This window comes from Neovison vison, chromosome 7 (genome assembly GCF_020171115.1).
Source record: "Neovison vison isolate M4711 chromosome 7, ASM_NN_V1, whole genome shotgun sequence".
Classification (NCBI taxonomy): Eukaryota; Metazoa; Chordata; class Mammalia; order Carnivora; family Mustelidae; genus Neogale; species Neogale vison.
In genome coordinates, this window is record NC_058097.1 from 203,648,341 (window position 1) to 203,666,257 (window position 17,917).

At 63.1% G+C, this 17,917-nt stretch overlaps 1 protein-coding gene across 1 annotated transcript; it reads right to left on the reverse strand.

Moving 5' to 3' along the window:
- Positions 1-7,536: 7,536 nt before the first annotated feature.
- Positions 7,537-17,435, reverse strand: IFITM10 (interferon induced transmembrane protein 10). Its single transcript, XM_044260356.1, has 7 exons — positions 17,196-17,435; positions 16,715-16,960; positions 16,566-16,621; positions 14,895-14,982; positions 14,680-14,790; positions 13,349-13,801; positions 7,537-8,158 (listed from the first exon to the last, which is right to left on the reverse strand). The coding sequence occupies exons 1-7, from the start codon at positions 17,433-17,435 to the stop codon at positions 8,009-8,011; spliced, it is 1,344 nt and encodes a 447-aa protein (XP_044116291.1). The 3' UTR covers positions 7,537-8,008.
- Positions 17,436-17,917: the final 482 nt, after the last annotated feature.

Genomic DNA, 17,917 nt, shown 5'->3' on the forward strand with positions numbered 1-17,917 from the left:
GAGGGGCTCGGGGGCGTTATCGAGACGGAGAGCAGACAGACTAGAAAGGGGATGGGTTGCATGATGCCGTTTTGATGGTGTTTTGGAAAAAGCAAGGTTCTGGGGACAGCAAAGTCATCAGTGGTTGCCAGGGCCTGGGGTTGGGGGGACGCCTTGACCACAAGATGGCACGGGGGGGTTTTTTTTGTGATGTGGGTCTGCTCTGCATCTTGGCTCTGGTGGGGGTTGTGTGTCCATAGATGTGTCAAGACTGAAAGCACGGGGGACTTTACTGTATGTAAATCATACATTAATTTTTTTGTGGAAAAAGAAGTCTGATCCCAAGACAACCCCCAGACCCCACTGGGATGTCTGCTTGTTGGGTGGTTCTACAGGGCTACGGTGTCCCCTGCCGTATCAGTCCCCACACATCGCTGGCGGCATTATGTGAGAAGCGGCCCCTGTCTCCTGGCGGCCAGGTGACAAGACGGGGACACGCTTGCGGGGACAGGCATTGCCCAGTGTGGGAGGGGCCTCGATGGCATCCTCCAGGGTCCGGGAGGGCTGGCTCCTACCTGAGAGGGGGTCCACCTCCGCAGGTGGCTGCCGAGTCTGTCCTCGGATGCACCCATCCGTGTGTCCCCATCTCTATTCTCAGGATCCCTCACCGCCTGGTTCTTTGTCACTGGACGGGACGTAGCCAGCCAACTCTGCTTTCTTTGGGGGCCTGTGCCCTGAGCTCTCCAAACACCTGCGTCGTCACACCTGCCCTGCGCTCTCCTCCAGCACGACTTCTGCCCATCGTCACCCATGAAACCCTTAACAACGGGGTCTCCAGGGCATTCCCAGAGCCGTCCGTGCCCCATCCAGCAGCCGGAACGGGGGCGCCTCAGTTACAGCCCCTCCGCCCCCCATGCTCTCAGACCCTCCTGCGCGTCTGGGTCTTCCAGGGAACGAACCCTGGGGGGACCCCCCAGAGGATGTCCCTGGGGAAACGGCTGCGAGAGAGAAGGTGGGAAGGAGCCCTGGGCCGAGACAGCGAGGGACGAACCTGCACCTGATCCTGAAGGAGCGGAGGGAAAGGCCCCGGCGAGACTGGAATGCGGACACAGGGGGGCCGAGCACGGTCTTCGGGGCGCGGAAGCTGGCGTCTCCGGCAGAGGAGGATGCCCACGAAGGACCTGCCCCGCCAGCCCCTCGGCGGCGTCAGGGCCAACAGGGTGAGGCTTCAGGGCGCGGCGGTCTCTGGCTGACCGCTGCCCCCTTCACGAAGCCCGCGAGCGCACGGAAGACCCAAATCCGACCCGCAGGTCACGCCGAGAGCCCGACTCCGATGTGCGAACGCGCATGTTTTGAAGGACGTTGTGACACAGTAGCAGGAGAGCGGCCGTGAGGGACCCGACGTTTCCGAAGACTGAAACCCTGTGCCCTCGCGCTGGGCTCCCGGAGAACACGGGGCTGCGGCTGCTGACGTCCCCAGCCCAGTCTGAGGCTGAAGCTGTGACGTTTGGCTCCTTCTACCCACAAAGCCGCCGTCTCAAATGCTTCCGTCAAACGTAGCGAGGACACGTCGAAGCCTGGACAGCGAGGTGAGTTCACGAGAGCCGCAAAAACCCCGGCCTGACGCGCACCGGAGCCCGAGATGACTCGGCCGTTCGGCGAAAACCCTGCCGCCGGCGACGAACCGGAAGACAAAGCCATCGTCCCAAACACCAAAACTGCTTTAGCAGACAGAAGCTGGGAACTCGCAGCTCGGAGACTCGGCGGGACGGCGGGGCGGACGCCGCACGCCGGCAGTTCCGAGCTCTGCCACGGGCAGGACAGAGGCGGGGAGCCGGCCCCTGTCGCCCCGACGCAGGGCGCGTCCCCGTGTGGCGTCCAGGTCACATTGTAGGACGTCACACGCTCTGACCCCGCACTGTCGTGCTGAGCGAGGAACACGCGTCTTTGAACCAGTAACGACGAAATATCCCTTCTCCTATTTATTTATGCAGCGCATCGGGGGTGAGGAGTGGAACGGAAGTGGTTGCACTAACCGTGGCAGGAACGGCCAGCGGCCTTCCGGGGGCTGAGTCCCAGGTCGGACGGTGGCTGGCGTCTAGGCAGAAGAGAGAGGCCATGGGCACGAATGACTTAGGGATTTGCGGCGAGAGACCAGAGGCGGGAATGAGGAAACGGGGCACCAAGTAAAACAGGAACTACTAAAGACACTGAAACTGAATCCAACCTCCCCACGCAGAAGACAGGGCCCACGGCTTCACCGGCTCATGCACCGAATACGAAATAGAAATAAAACCCCTTGATGGAAACCAGACTAGCGTCACCTGGATGCCCAGACTGACCAGGACGGCGTGTAGCGGGGAAGCGCCGAGTCCGCACACTCCCGGACTCAGAGGCAAAGAAGAAAAATCACGACACGCAGAGCAGTGTTTTTAAAATACGACCACAAAAGGAGCATTTTATTTATTTATTTTTTAAATTTCTTTTCAGCGTAACAGTACTCATTGTTTTTGCAGCACACCCAGTGAAAAGGAGCATTTTAGATTTATTTCAGGCCTGCCAGGTTGTTTGAATATTGGAGAGACTCAAATGATGTACCTTGCGAGTGAACTTATTAAAAGAGGGAAATCATGCAATCAAAGGAAAAGGCACGGAAAATGACTCGATCGTATTCGGGACTCATTTAATAAAATCACACCATTTCTGCTAAGATGCGTGCGCACAAGATGTGAGTTAGTCCTGAAGCGATGGGTAAGTAAAGAGCTTTTGGTCCGGAACAAGGACCCCAAGTGTGCAGACCCGATTTCCCCCAGCATATCAACGATGTCAGATTATTGAGGTTACCATGGTCACGGCGAGAGAGGAGGTCTTGGGGGCCGTGAACACCGTTGGGGAGCCCGGGGCGTCCTGTGCAGGAGACCCCCTGGTGCGGGTGGGGAAGCGGAGAAGACACTCCCCTCGTGCTCGGGAAGTCTGGAAAGGGTTCTGCTCTGGGTCGGGAGATTAAACTGGGTGAAATCTGGAGTGACACCCTTCAGGACAGGTGGAAATAAGCACGGTAGCCGTGGGGAGGGGCACCACGGGGGGCGCTGGCCGCCCGCCCTGGGGGACTGCGGGCAGCTGGTGCCTGCTGTTGGCCAGCCACAGAGGTCCCCGGGGTCCGAGCCGTCGGCCCCCAAACCCGTGTTCCTGTCACTCTCGGACTAGTAGTTCATGCTTTTGCAGAAATTGCAAGGTTTCTCCTGTCCGTGGCATTACGGCAGAAATGTCAATATTAGCATATTATGAACAACAGGGAAGGGCCTTAATGGCGTAGCGGCGGCCGACAAATTCCTAGAGCAAATGTCATCCCGAACTGAGCAGCCTGGAACGGTTCCTCTGCGAGGCAGGGACGGCCTCTGGGTCACCGTGGAACGGAAGTCCCAGGGAAGTAAGCAAACGACGCGGTGGCTGCGGATTAGAAGGGAGCGGTGGGAACTGCACGTTTGCAGGCGAACGGACGCCGGGGCTGGGTACGTGGGAAACGCAGAGGTTCCAGAAACATGTCCTGAAAACAAAGAGCGTCTTGGGAAGGACGCGGAATACGGGATGGAGCCTTTTACATGGGCAGCAGACGCCTGGGAGGGACTATGTCACGCGGTAGCACTTACAAGGGCGTCAAAGTCAAATATCGGGACAGAGATCTGACAAATTCTGTGGAAGACCTCCATGCGGGAGACTAGAGTGTCCTGGGGAGAGCGTCCCAAGGGCTCGGGTGGGGCGGCCGGGCGACTCGGGCTGGGGCGGGCTCCTGGGCGGGCTCCTCACTTAACGGAGTCGGCTAAGCATCCGACTTGGTTTCGGCTCAGATCTTGATTTCGGGGTCGTGGGAGGGAGCCTGCGTCAGGGTCTACGCTCAGCTGGGACCCTGCTTGACTCTCTCTCTGTCTGCACGTCCCCCGCCTTCTCTCTTGAATAAATACATAAACAAATCAATCTCTTTTTTTTAAAGGATGACACGCTTCCAGATTTGAAAAACCCAGGCTTATAAAAAAGTCAGTTCCTCCCAAATGTGTCTCTGGACTTGATCAGAACCCCAGTGCGGTCTCCCCCCTGCTTGGTAAGCTGATTCTCTTAATTCCGAGACTATGAGAAGCAGAATTGCCAGGCAGCTCTGCCGACGTCCGCTGTGGGAGCCCCGGGGGCTGTGGACTCACGACAAAGCTACGGTGATTCGGGTTCCAAGGTCCCAGCGCAGCCCGGAGACGGTCCCTGGCAAGAGGGACGCCTGCTAGGTGGCAAACACCGAGGACGGCTCTCCAAACCTGGGAGGGAGCGGTGACCGGGGAAGGCGGGCAGCGGCGGGGGGCGGGGGTCCCCGGGGGCTGGTCTCCGCGACGACGAGCCTGGGTTCGAAGCCTACGTGGAGGTTGAGCGTCCAGGCGGGAGAGCCTGGCGAGGCTTGGGGAGACGGGGCCCGACCCCCTCCCCACACGCGGGCCTGGGCGTGTCCTGCATCTGGGGCTGGCCCGTGTGCCCGGCCGCGTCCTTCCGTCACAGCAGCTGGTCCGCGCCAAGTGCTTTCCCAGAGTCCCGTGAGCATCTCCCGGGCCCCAGGGCTTGTCGCCGTCGGGCTCCGGCCCACCCCGTGCCCCCATCTGAGCCGGGGTCTCTGGTCTGTGGGAGCAGGAGGGGAGCTGAGAGCCCATGATGAAAAGAGCTTGTGGGTTCGGTGTCCAGAGAAGAGGGTCAGGCTGGGTAAGAGGGGCTGGGGGTGAACCGCACAACACCCCCTCAGCACACAGGAGCACGCGCACACGCACACCCCTGCTCACCCGTCCACACACGCACGCGGCCCGTCTCGGCCTTTAGACACACTTTCCATTCAGCCACTTGGTCTCGACCCTTTGAAGCTGGGCAGTGGGCTGGAGGTCACGAGGTCAGTGGCAGGCCCGTCGGGGCAGCGTGGGGGAGGGGGAGGGCAGAGAAAGGTGCCCCCCAAAGACGCAGGAACTAGGGGCACGTGGAGGACAGGAAGCTCCGTCGTTCTTGCAAGTGTTTCCCAAGCGGCCACGGCCGGCCCAACGTTGAGCAAAACTGAGTGAAAGCAGGGAGGGAGTTGTGGGGACAGGGTGGGCGGGGGCAGGGCACAGGGAGGGCTGGAAGCGCGGGGGTCCCTGAGGGGCAAAGACACAGACCTGGAGGCCAGAGACTGGGGCCGGACCCCGTGCCTGCCCGCCTGCTGGGGTGAGGGGCCACCAGACCCCACCACAGACACCCCCAAGCGAGGGCCAGCCCCTCTCCTGAGTCCAAGGTTGGGGTGACGGCGCCTCCGGGCTCCGGCCCCGCGCTGCCTGGGAAGGCCGCGAACATCACATCACTGCCTGCAAGGCCACTGGGCTGTTTTGGCAACAAGAGGCCCAAAGCCTTGCTGGGTGGGGCGTGGCCCAGGGAAAAGCCAGCCAAGGCCTCCTTCCCGGGGGTGCATTTCCTCCGGGGACCATCCCAGGGGGTCAGCCCACCAGCAGCAGCAAAGGCTTAGGGAAAATGAGCAAAGAACATTTTACCTCTATGTTCCTGGCCCCACCAGGCATAATAAAGCCCCCGGGACCACAAGATAGGGCCTAGGTTCACGCGGTCGCCAGCTTCCCGGGTGCCCTTCGCATGGCATTCTGACCCAACGTCCTCCAGAAAGCTGCCGGGCAGTGATGGGAACCCACCTGGGCGTGACCTTGGAGGCTCTGGAAGACCCCCGCCCCAGCCACTCTCCTGGGGACCATCTGGAACGCTCCCTGCTCCCCTCCACGGCGTGACCACATTTAACTCCATGCAGGGGTCCCAGCTCCGCACCCCCTAACCTGCCGCTGCCTGGGGTCAGGGTTCATGGCATGGTATTCCGTCCCTCCTCACCCCTCCTCCTGGGCTTCTGGGTCAGGCCAGGGGCTGGAGTCCTGCCCACTCACCCGCGCACCTCCCTACCACCCAGGCCTTCTCACCTGGGAACCATGTCTCCAGACCGGATCTGCTGCTCCCGGGACCCCTGCCGGACTGACCCTCACAGAAACACCAGCCTCTCTGTGCAGCCCGACTCAGCGTGTGGAGCTGTGGACCCACCAGGACTCGAGTCCCAGAAGCCCGGCCTTTTGGGGATTGTCCAGCACCCTCCCGTCCTCAGCAAAGGCTCAGCCTGGTGTCCTGCTCTCCAGCACTGTTGCTGCCTTCCTCCCGGTGAGTCTGCTGCAGCAGGACACCACGTGGGAAAACCACGGGCCCCAGGATGCACGCCGTCAGCTGACCCTTGCCCGCTCCAGAGACCGAGGGCACAGGGCCCCACCCCTCGCCCAGTTCCTTTGCCCAGAAAAGACCCCAAACATCTCACTACCCACTGAGCCCTGCCTTGCTCCTGGCTGGCCCCCCTCTCCCAGGGAGATTGGAGGGGAACCCCGATTCTTGGCCCCACAGCTCCTCTGCCTCTGTCCTGGGGCAGGGGGTCACTCTCCTGTTGTCTGGATGCCGCCAGACAGGGCCCATCTGCACCCTCTGAACTCCGGGACCTCGTGACCGCCGTGGTCACCAGGCCTGCTCCCTGTGGCTCTCCGTCACCAGCAGCCCCAGGCTTGGCACCCCCTGCCTCTCTTCTCCCTTCATGGACACTCACTGCTACGTCCCCGTCCCTCCAAGCACAGCTCTCGGCCCCTTCCTTGCTTCCTCCCCCCGCACAGGCCCCTCAACCCCGCCGGCACCTCTGGCCTTTCCATCCTCAGCGCCCCACACTCTTGGCTTTCCCTGGGGACACCCGTCTTCCCGCCAGCCGTCCTGCAAGTGGCGCTGTTCCTCGGGCTCCGCGCGGCTGGCACTACTCCCGCAGAGCCTCCAAACCCACGGCTTCAGCCCAGATGGCTTTTCTGCTCTCACAGGGCCCTCCTGGGGTCCCCATATTAAGGCACAGTCTGACCTGCAGGGACCCGCCATCTCCTCCCTGCCCGCCGCACTACACGCCCAGCCTGTCCCCAGAATCCCTCAACCTCGCCTCTGAGACATAGTAAAGACCAGCACCCCCAGCCCTGGCCCACACACCACGGGCTGTGCACCCCGCCTTGTCCCCCCCAAGGGGTCCTGACGCTCCCAAAGCACCATCCTCAAAACCCACAAAGCACGCCTGATCCCCGCCCTGCTGAGCACGCCCGTAGGCCGGGGGTCAAGTCTGCAGACAGCCCTCCTTCCCTCTCAGCTGCTGAGCTGCCTGGAGCACCACCTGGTTCCCCAGACCAGCCCGACCCCGTGCCACGGCGCTTGTCCCCTCCGGGGGGAGGCGCTGGTTTTCTCTGTTCTAACTTACAGCCAGGCGGGCAGCTGTGTTCGCGCTGCCTAACATTCCGGGGGGCTCGTGTTCGGGGCTCCCGCTGCCAACGCCCAGCTCAGTCCACTGGCCTCACGGGCAGAAGACTGCCAGGTCACGGAGCAAAGCTTCCTCGGCAGAGTCAGCCCTGGGGACCTGGACCACCAGGCAGTGCGAAAGCGGGGTTCCCAATGCTGTCAACCCCCCATGCCCGCTCGGCTGTGGGACAGAGGCTGGGCTGGGGCCGACAGGGACTTTATTGACAGTTCACAGACACAGAGCTCGAGCGGGGTCACAGCTCGGAGGGGTGGGGTCAGGGAAGACAGAGTGAGTCCCCAGAGGCTGGCAGCACCCCCCAAACTGGGAAGCTCCCACAGAAGCCCTTCTTGCTAGGTGTCAGGTCAGAGGGGCCCCAGGAGACTTGGGGGGGCACAGGAGGCCAGGGAGGGCAGCCAGTGGAAGCCAGGGTGCAGCCGCACAGACCCCAGACACGGGCAGAGGCAGAGGGTCAGGAGGCAGAGAGGGTGGGCTGGCCCCGAGCTCCCGCCCCCGTAGTGCGCAGAGCTTCTGATGGCCTCGCTGCCCAGGTCACAGCTTTAGGGGGGCTCCAGGGCACGTGCCCTGAACTGCCCCAACCACACAGCATCCTGTGTCACGGCAGGCGTGACAACGAACATGTCTCAGTGCTTTGTCTCCACGGCCGGCGGGGCCCTAGTAGTCGGAGAGCGGGTACCGCAGGAAGATGAGGACTAGGATGATGCAGGACGCCGCCAGGGCAGAGCTGGTGATGTTGAACAGTCGGGCCGTCTTGGCGTCTTCCACTGCTCCATTCAGGTCATTGAGAAGCTTCTTGTCCCGGACCTGAGGCCAGAGGGAGGAGGTGAGGCCAGTGGCCAGAGAGAAGGAAAAGGCTAGTACCGGGGACTTCTGTGCAAAGGGCACACAGGAATTCTTTGTATTTCTTTTTGCAACTTTTCGGTAGGTCTGAAATTATTTAAAATATAATGGGATTGTCGACAACGCTCTATGACTTGACTGAGTGTTGCTGGGAGCGCACCTGAAGTGCTCTTACCACCAAAAACCTACAGACCTCAAAAACAGTAACTGCGTGTGGTGGTGGACGTGGTGGTGGACGTGCTAACCAGCCGCCGTGCTGCAACCGACACGCGGCAGGTGCGCGTGTCGAATCCCCACGCCGTAGACATCGTCGGACTCACGCAGTGCCACGTGTCAGCTGTATCTCAGAAAAGCTGGAATCCATAGTGAACACATAAGATACAAGAAGGAAGCTGGTCCCAGAGTTTTATGATCAGACAATGGAGGATGTAAGTGTGCTCTATTCTGAACGAAGTCCCTAGTCTAAAATTAATAGGGATTACCTGAAAATAGGCGCTACGCACAGACAGAATAAGTGGTAGTCCCTACAGTCTCTAGGAAGGGATGTTAAGATACAGGGAGTAAGCTGGAGCCCAGGAAGTCCCGGGAAGACACTGACTGTGGGCAGTGCTGGACCCACTTTCAAGATTCTCTGGTTAGGAAGAGACGTTCCTGAAGAGGAGGCCACCCTCACCCAGAATAAATCTTAGGATTTCCTTCTCTTCGGCACTTTTTTTCTTCCACAAAGTCCAAAGAAGTGTAGCTGTATATGTGGATGGATGAGAAGGAGGGAGAATAGAAACAAGGTAGTGCATGGATCTCATGGATGGAGGAGATGACTGGAGGGTGATAGACTGCAAGCGAGCAAGGACGAGTGTGAGACGGGTACTGATAATGGATGCGCCTGGCTCAGCTAGAGGAGCAGGAGGGATGGCAGAGGGCGGGAAGGATGAGCACGTGTACTGATGTGTTAGGTCAGAGGATGGATGGATGGATGGCTGCCAGGTAGAGCTGGTAAGTAAAATGGAGAAAGTTACTTAGAAGTTGAGGTTAGATTAATAGTTAAGTGCATTGCTATGTAAAATGGTGGCATGAGATGGGGAGAAGTAGGGAAGGGAGGAGGAAGCATAAGGAACTTATATAAACACAGATGAATGGAGAGTTCAGTGATTTTATGGTTGGGTTGAAGACAATAAAAGATGGCGGATCGATGTATAAGGGATCGTGGGTGGATTGATGGATGGATGGATGGATGGATGCACGGACGGACGGGTGGATGGCTGGGTGGATGGGTGAATGTGTGGATGATTCGATGGGTGGTGGTTGGATGGGTGGGTGGATGGGTGGATGGATGGATGGGTGGGTGGCTGAGTGGCTGGGTGGGTGGAGGGATGGTCAGGTAGATGGATGGATGGGTGGATGGGTGGTTGGATGGTTGGATGAGTGAGTAGATATGTGGGTGGGTTGGTGAATGGATGGGCAGGTGGATGGCTGGATGGGTGGATGGACAGATGGTTGAGTGAATGGATGGTTGGATGGGTGGGTGGATGGGTGGGCGGGCAGATGCATGGATGGGTGGTAGGTGGATGGTTCGATGGTTGGATTTTTGGATGGGTGGATGGGTGAGTAGATGAATGGGTGGTTGGATGGGTGGATGATTGGATGGCTGGATGGGTGGGTGGCTGGGTGAGTGGGTGGGTGAATGGATAGATGGATTGTTGTTTGGATGGACGGATGGATGGATGGATGGGTAGATGGGGGGTAGATGAATGGATGGTAGAATTGTTGGATGGGCAGGTGGCTGGGTGGGTGGGTGGATAAATGGGCAGGTGGACGGTTGGATGGGTGGGTGTGGGTGGGTGGGTGGGTGGGTGGATGGATGGTGGGGTGGTTGGACAGGCAGGTGGCTGGGTGGGTGGGTGGACAGTTAGATGGGTGGGTGGGTGGTGGATGATGTTGATATTCAGAAAGCAAGTCATGGGGAAATATGTATATACAAAAATTGTCATGGTACCGCCCCTCCTAACCAACCTCTTTTACTTTCCTGTTACTGGGAGGTCCATAATCTCTTAGGCCAGATTGAGCAGACACCGTGGCATTGTATTTGCTCCTCCTCTCCTGCGCCCCCATCCCTCCCCTAACTCATGCCATGCGCTCCTTTCCTGGCCACCACACTGGAACCCTAACTGTGCTCTGCCCCTGGGCTTCTCTTGTCCCTTTCCTCCACATTGGTTGCAGGTTTTATAGCCCTGGCCATATCTTGCCTTTCTGTGTCTTACACAGAATGAAATCCAAACTCCTCACATAATTTTTCAAATCCTCCCTGCATGGCCATGTCCGGCTTTCCAGGACCATCTTCTCGTCCCCCACAGAAGATGGGGGCCCTGCACCCCTCCCAGATCGCCCCACCCTCATGTCCTGCAACACCTGTCTCCTTACCCCCCTTGCCCGGTGAAAATGATGCCCCCTCCCATCTGTCTCCCACACCTGGCTCCAAACTCGTCCCAAATCAGGAATGAATATTCTTTTTCTGAAACACGGGGGCACTTCCTGTCTCGGAGGGGTCCCCCGTTCCTCCGCCCATTCCTACAGCACCCTCTGACCCCTGCCGTGGCCAACCCTGCCTCGGCACCCGTGACAGCACGATGAAGGGACGGCTGTGGCGGGGCAGGCGGCCATCCCTGCGGCAGGGGGGCCCTGCTGGGAAGCGGGGGCTCGGCCAGAGTGAGTCGGTGGAGTCTTTGCGGACGGAAAGCCCTCAGGCTGCGGGAGCGGCACGGGCTGACCGAGGCGTGCTCCCGGGGGGCTGGGGCAGGGCGCGGGCGGCGAGGGTGAGCTATGGCGGAGGATGGATCTTGAAGAGCCTTGAGTGGTCAGATGAGGACTCTGGGCTAACGGGGCGGGGCGCGGGCCGGGGTCATTACGAGCCACTCGTGCCGACTGCAAGTGCAGAGCTGAGTCCTGCGTCTCTGCCTTCCCCGCACACGAGGCTCCGCGACACGAGGCTTCACAGTCGGCGCACTGCACGCCCAGCTGCCCCGAACCGCCCCGGCCCGTGAGGTTGGAGAGGGCGGACGGACGGCGTGACGGGTGGACGGACAGTCGCAGGCAGACAGGGACACAGGGGTTTTCACAGCCACAAAACGCCAGCCTCGGCCCTGCCCAGGTGTGCTTCCTCGAACGCTGCTCCTTTTCGGTTTTGTGAGCGGATGAGGGAAGGAGCTCAGGTGAGGCGCCCGTCAAGAGCCCACTGCCCGCAGGGACCCGGCTGGGACTCGGGCCCAGGCCTTCGGACCCCAAGCCTGTCTGGCGCCCACGGAAGTGGCCCTGCCTGGCTACACATGGGTTGGGGTGCAGCGGGCTGGGGGGCATGCAGCGGGCTCGACAGATGGATGCATTCCCAGGGGCAGGAGTCGGAGCCAGCCCGCCCGGCCGCTCAGGCCAGAGACAACTCACCTTCCACCCCCTTCCCTGCAAGCCTCAAGCTTTTCCTGCCCTGGCTGTCCCCCAGGAAGGACATGGGGGAGCAGCCCCGGGGGGGAGTCATTGTGGGCTCCCGTCTGCCCCTCAGAAGCACTAATTCCTGCCCACCCCCACCCCAGTGCAAATCCGGCACCATTGAGAAATCTGTGACCTACCTACAACCTGCACCAGATGGGCCGGCCCCGGGCCAGCCCGCGCCACAGCCGAGCCAAGGCGGGGAGGGGACAGCTCCCACGCTCCGGGCCGTTTACAGGCCGCTGTTGGGGCCTGGCAAGGGACCCCCGGGCGAGCAGAGCCCTGCTGGCTGCCCCCACAATGCCGCCCCCATGGAGCCAGAGCTGAGGGCGGTCTGGGGCCTCCAGCCCCCAATCTCTAGGGCCCCTTCCCTTTGCTGCCTCCACAGCACACACAGGCACACACGCGCGTGCACACACACATACGCACACACACAGTTGCACACACACACTGAAGCCCATGACACACACAGTTCACATGCACACATGTTCACACGGGCAACTGTCCTTCCACGCCCACACCCGTACACACTCACGCTACAGGGGCACACACGCTCGTGAATACCTGCACACTCGGGCCCCACACGGCGGAGCCCGGAGCTCAGGGCACAGGCTGGGAGCAAAGGAACGCCTGGCGGCAGTGACGCGGACGATGAGTCAGGAGGTGGGGAAAGCCAGGTGGCTGGGGCGCGGGAGGCCAGGGGAGGGGTGCGGCTCAGGGATGCACAGAGGCAGAGCCGGCCAGCTTCTGCCCTTCTTCCTGGGCCAGCCTCCCTGGCCTAGATCCTCCCCTCCCTCCGGCCCCACATTCTGCCCCCACCTCACTGGGCACCGCCGTCGTCGCACCTGGGCTTGGACCTGCGATCTGGGGACCGTGACGATCTGGCCGGACACGAGCCGGTCCCTTCCGGAGTGACAGGGAGATGGGTCCTGGCCGTGGGGCCCTTCAGTCCTTACACATCTGCACAGAGCTCCCCGCTTCAAATGTGAGTGGGCCACAGCCTCTTTCCTGCAATCTCAGTCCATTGCTTTCGGCCTTGCCCCGGGGACATGAGGCCCGTCTTCCTGGCACCCTGCTCGGCTCCCAGCCAGCTCCTCTCGCAGCGGTGAGGGGCTTTTGGAAATTGTACCCACTCCAGGTTGGGCGTCAGGGGTGTATGGGACATGCTTGTGGCTCTCTGGCCCTGGGCACTCTGGCCACCAGGAGAGACTGTCTAGAAACCGTGTGGGAGAGGGAAGGCAAAAAGCAGTGACTTGAGCGAGACCCTGTGTACCATGGGCCCTTTCTGAATGCCTGCCTGATTTCAGGGTCCCAGGGAGGGTCTTGGAGAGGAAGGTCTCCATGCTGTCCTCCTGTCAACAGGGAAGGGCTCCAAGGGTCTTCATCGGGGAGCTGGCTCCATCCCCGCCTCGCCAGGGACAGCTCAGCGACCCCGGCCCAGAGGATAGGACATTGAGCCCTGGGTCTGCTCTGCAGGAGGAAGCTGGCTGGGTAGAGAATGCAGGCCCGGGGCCCCTGAGCCTGGCAAGGCAGCCTGGAAGCTTCCGCAGCTCAGGACTGGGAAGGGCAGCCCCTCCCTGTGGCTCAGAGCTAGCCGACAGCCATGTGTCTCTGGATCCCACGAGGTGCCCCTGCCTGCCCCCCCGCTGCTCCGGCCCCCTCCCCTGCCCCACTCACTTTGAGGGAGTAGGCCAGCGCGATGAAGCCCAGGCAGCAGAAGTTGAGGTAGACGAAGTTGAAGATGGACCACAGGTAGTAATCGTTGACCTCGGTGGTGTCCGGGTAGACTTCGATGACCGTGGTGGGGTTCGTCGTGGTCTTCTTCTCGGCAAGGTGCTTGCAGGCCTGGGGGGCGCCCGAGGCCCGCACGCTGTCCGCCTTGCTGCTCTTCGACTCCATGGGGAACAGGGTGGGCGCCATGGGGGGCGACGCTGAGGGCTCGGGGGCCGGGGCCGCCGGAGCCTGCAGGGCCGGGGGCTTGGACACGCAGGCAAAGCAACCCTTGGGTGAGCCTGCTGGGGGCCTTGGAATCCAGAAGGCCCCGTCCAGGGGGACTCGGGCTTCCTGGGCGCCGTCCGTGGTGCTGGCCGGGGCTCCCAGCGAGGCTGGGCACTGGCCGGGGCCCTGGGCCTGGAGGGAGGGGGAGAGGAAGAATGAGCTGGGTCCTGCCCGCCCTACAGGGCTTGCCCCGGTGTCCTGCAGCATCTCCCCTGCAGACGCACAAGCGGCCCCAAAGGAGACGGAAATCCCCACCGAGGCAGCCAGCTGCCCGCCTGCCACCTGCCTCCCCACCCACAACCCAGCCACCCCGATGCCAAAGCCCTTCCCAGCAGCCTTGGCAGGAGCACCGGGGGCTTTTCCTCACTTTGCCATCTGCGCACAAACACTCACCCACTGACACACAACAGCAACACCCCCCTATGCCCAGCAACGCCCCAGCCGACAGGCTGTGCAACAAACAGAGCACACCGGCATCCCAAACGCCCTGGCACACATAGGACACGCAAACCCACAATGACAGCGTCTCAGCCACGGTCTGGCAGGACGAGCAGAGCTCTCCGAGCACCGGCAGGCTGACACATCGGACCCCAAGGCTCGCCAGACCCCGGGGCACGCCCCTGCGCTCAGATGCTTCCAGGTAAACAGCTCTGCACTGTGACACGCAGCGTGGACACACAGCCACACAGGCTCGGACGCAATCGCCGGGGCATGGAAATGGGATGGAAATGGCCACTGCGGGCGCCCCAAACCCGTGCGCGTCGTCCCCGCCCCCCACCGCTGCCCGAGAGCGGCTGCTGGGACCCCAAGCGCTCCCTCGCAGGGAGCCCCCAAGCCGGTGCCACGGACAGACGCACAAGGACACTCCGCGAAACGCGCACTTGTCCAGGCAGGCACCAAGGCACCCCCGCGCCCCGCGCCCTCCCCCCACCCCGGGGGGTCTGCGCCATCCCCCTGCTACCGGCCCAGGGCTGCTGTGGCCACATGGACGGCGCGCCCCGCGCCCTCACCTGCTGGCGACTCCTTGGCAGGCGGACCAACCCCTGCGCAGCGGTCCGCGCGTCCTTCCGCCGGCCGCGGCTCGCTGTCTGCCCCGGCGCTCCGCGTCCCGGCGGCCCAGCCTCGGCGGGGGGAGCACGCGGGGCTGGCGGCGCCGCTGTCCCCGCTCCTGCGCTCCCTCCGCAGCGCCAGGCCGGCCGCGCGGCTGCAGCCCAGCCTGACTCACGGCGCCGGCGGGCGCCGCCACCTCCCCGCCTCCTCCCGCCCGCAGGGTGGGGGCCGCGGGCGCCGGCCGGAAGTCGGACCCTGGGGGGCTACAGAGCCGGCGGGGGGGCTTGCGGGGATGGGTCCTCCTACAGTGCCACCCGGTGTCCCCACGCTGAGGCTCCCCTGCCTCCCTGCCCCTCCCTCTTGCTGGCCCCCCAGTCTCTCTCCCCACTGTCCCTCCAGGAGGAAGACCCTCCATCCCCCGCTGTCCCCCTCAGCGACCAGGACGGCTGGCTGAGCCCCTTCCCCTCCGCTGCCCCTTCTCCCACCGCCCACATCCCAGTCCTGGTCCCTCTTCAAGAACTAGTGCTGGCCTGGCGGGGCCCCCACCCTGCCCAGAGCCCAGGGACCCCCACCTGCACTCCTCCCCAGCCCACCCCCAAATGGAGCCTCTCTCTGAGCCCCAACCCCACACCCAGCTCTGCACAGTGCGGCCCCTAACAGAGGCCCTGGCCCCAGAGGCTATCCAACCCCGCCGTCCCTGAACAGCCCCATCCTTTCTGACCCCACAGAAACTCCTGACCCCTTCTGACCCTACACACCCCAGGACAGACCCCTCAGCTCGACCTCCTGAATTTGAAGCCCTCACGCGTCCAGTCTTGAAGGCCCTGACCCCTCACTGGTTGGCCCCCTCGGCCCATGGGGCCAGATGTTCTCCAAGCCCCTAATGGCACTTGTCTCTGTGGGGACAAGTCCCCTCACCTGCCCGTGTCTCTCTGCCAGTCCTGCCTGTCCCACCTGGGCCACGGCCCTGGCAGACGCCCCTTCCTCCGGCCAACGCCCCCGCCCAGCTGCAGCCCCGCCCCTCGGAGAGCCTCCAGCCACTCAACGCCCTCTTGCTGCCTCTCACACTTGTCCCCAGATGACCTCTCCTTCCCGCCAAAGTCCCCGTGAGTCCCATCGGCAGGGAAAAGGAAGCCCTGACCCTCTCCGCCTCGCCCGAAGCCCCTGCCCTCCCCGTGCGAGGGCTCTCTTCACCAACCCACCAGCCTCCACAGGCCCCAGACCCGCCAAAGCCCCCCAGAAGCTGTGCCTGTGTGTGGTAGCCCTACACGTCCGCCCCCCGCCCCGCTTCCCCCAAGCCCCTGTCCCCTCAGAGGCCCTGGCTGCTCCCTGACCAGCCGACCTGCCTCTCCCGTCTCCAGGAGCCTCTCCTCCGAGCCCGGGTCTTCCCAGGGGCAGTGCTCGCCGGCCTCTGCCCGGGCCTCTGCCGAGCCCTGCTCTCCCCAAACCTCTCTCTGAGTCTGAGGCCTTCTGGGAACCCCCTCGCTGGACAGGCCCCAGCTCCTCCCCGAGCCCTCCCCTGCCAGCCCCGCCCCCGGCCACCCTGGTCCAGCCTCCTCCGTGGCCGTCCGGAACCCCAGGGACCTCCAGGAGGTTGATGAAAGCCCGGGTGAGCAGGACAGGCCCCGAGACCCAGGGCCGCACCCCCATCCTGGCCACGCCCTCGGCAGGGCCCGGCCGGTCCAAGAGCCCACAGACACGAGCGAGGATGGGGAGGGTGGTGGGGACGAGGATTCAGTTCTCCCGCACGCCGCACCCGCTGCCCCCTTCCCAAGGGCCACACGTGGCCTGGACCCCAGGCCTCAGGCCGAGGCAGACGTGTGGAGCCACAGCTCACCCAGCTCACCCGCGGCCCCACCGGCCACAGGCTCGGCCCGGGGGCGGCTGCAGCGGCCAGTGTGGCTGGTGGGCACAGGAGCCCGCTAGTCCTCAGACGGCAGGGGAGGGCTGCCTGCCCCAGGTCCCAGGGCGGGCTCGGGGCCCTCGGCTCCTCACAGCCTTGAGGCTGCCTCTCAGGGCCCCAGGACCCAGAGCGGCAGGAGTGAGGGGAGGGAGCCGTAGCCCCCGCTGGCCTCCACCCAGTGGGTGAGGGAAGGCGCTCTCCTCGGGCCGGGCGTCCTCCGGGCAAGGGTAGAGGCAGGAAATGCCCACCGGGGCCTGCTGGACTGGTGCAGAGCACGCCGGCCAGCCAGGAGCCGGGCCGGGTGTTGAGCTGGGCTCCCCGTGGGGCTGGGCCAGCGCCTGGCAGGGGGACGGCCTACCGTCACCCAGCTTCTCGGGTCAGACCAGAGGCTTGGGGTTGGGTCACAGGGCTGGATGTGAGCCGGGAGTCGGACACTAGGGTCCAGAGGACCCAGCCAGCAGCGCAGGGCAGTCGTCCTGGTCCTGGGCTGGAGCGTCGGCACCGGATCCGTGGCCGGCTGGGGGCTGGAGGCTCAGCCTGGGCACAGGGCCACCCTGCTGTGCTCGCCCCCACGTTCCAGAGAGGGGGTGGAGGTGGCCCCGAGCTGAGGGTCACAATGGCAGGGCCAGCAGCGTGGGAGCCACCCTCCAAGTCCCTGGCAGGCAGAGGCAGGTCCGGGGCAGCCAGCACGGACTGGAAGTGGGGGCGCGGCGGGGCTGTGTCCTTGCTGGCCGGCTCTGACTCCAGGTGTTCCAGGGCACAAAGGCTTGGATGACACCGTCTCCCCAGCAGGCCCGCCGGCTCCCTGCTCATGTTTCCAGTGCAGGGAACACAGGGAATGTATTTGTAAGCCTCCTTGCAAATCTGGTCGAGTGTCTGTTGAAGGAGCCAGCTAGGGCTTGGCTCTGGGGTGCAGTCCCTGCCTCCCTAGGGCCAGGCCAAGGACTGCCACAGCACTGAAGGCTGAGAAGGCCCCAGGACGTTGACATCGGTCCTATTTGCCATTTCCCTTACACCTGCGGGGGTGGGGGAGGCTCCAGGCAAGTGTCCAGAGTTGCTGATCCCAGCGGGCATCGTCCCTGTGGCTCACAAACTCCTATTCATCCCTTCAAACCTCCTGGCTGTGCGGCTGCCTCTGGGCTGATGATCCCAAGACCCCCTCAGTAAACTCCCAAGAGGCCAGATCTGTGGGGAGGTCACTGCAGCCTGAGGGGATTCCTAACTTGGGACCCCTGAACCCCGAGACTCGGGCCCCCAGGCTGGTGTGCTCCAGCATCGGCTTGCTTCGCGCAGAG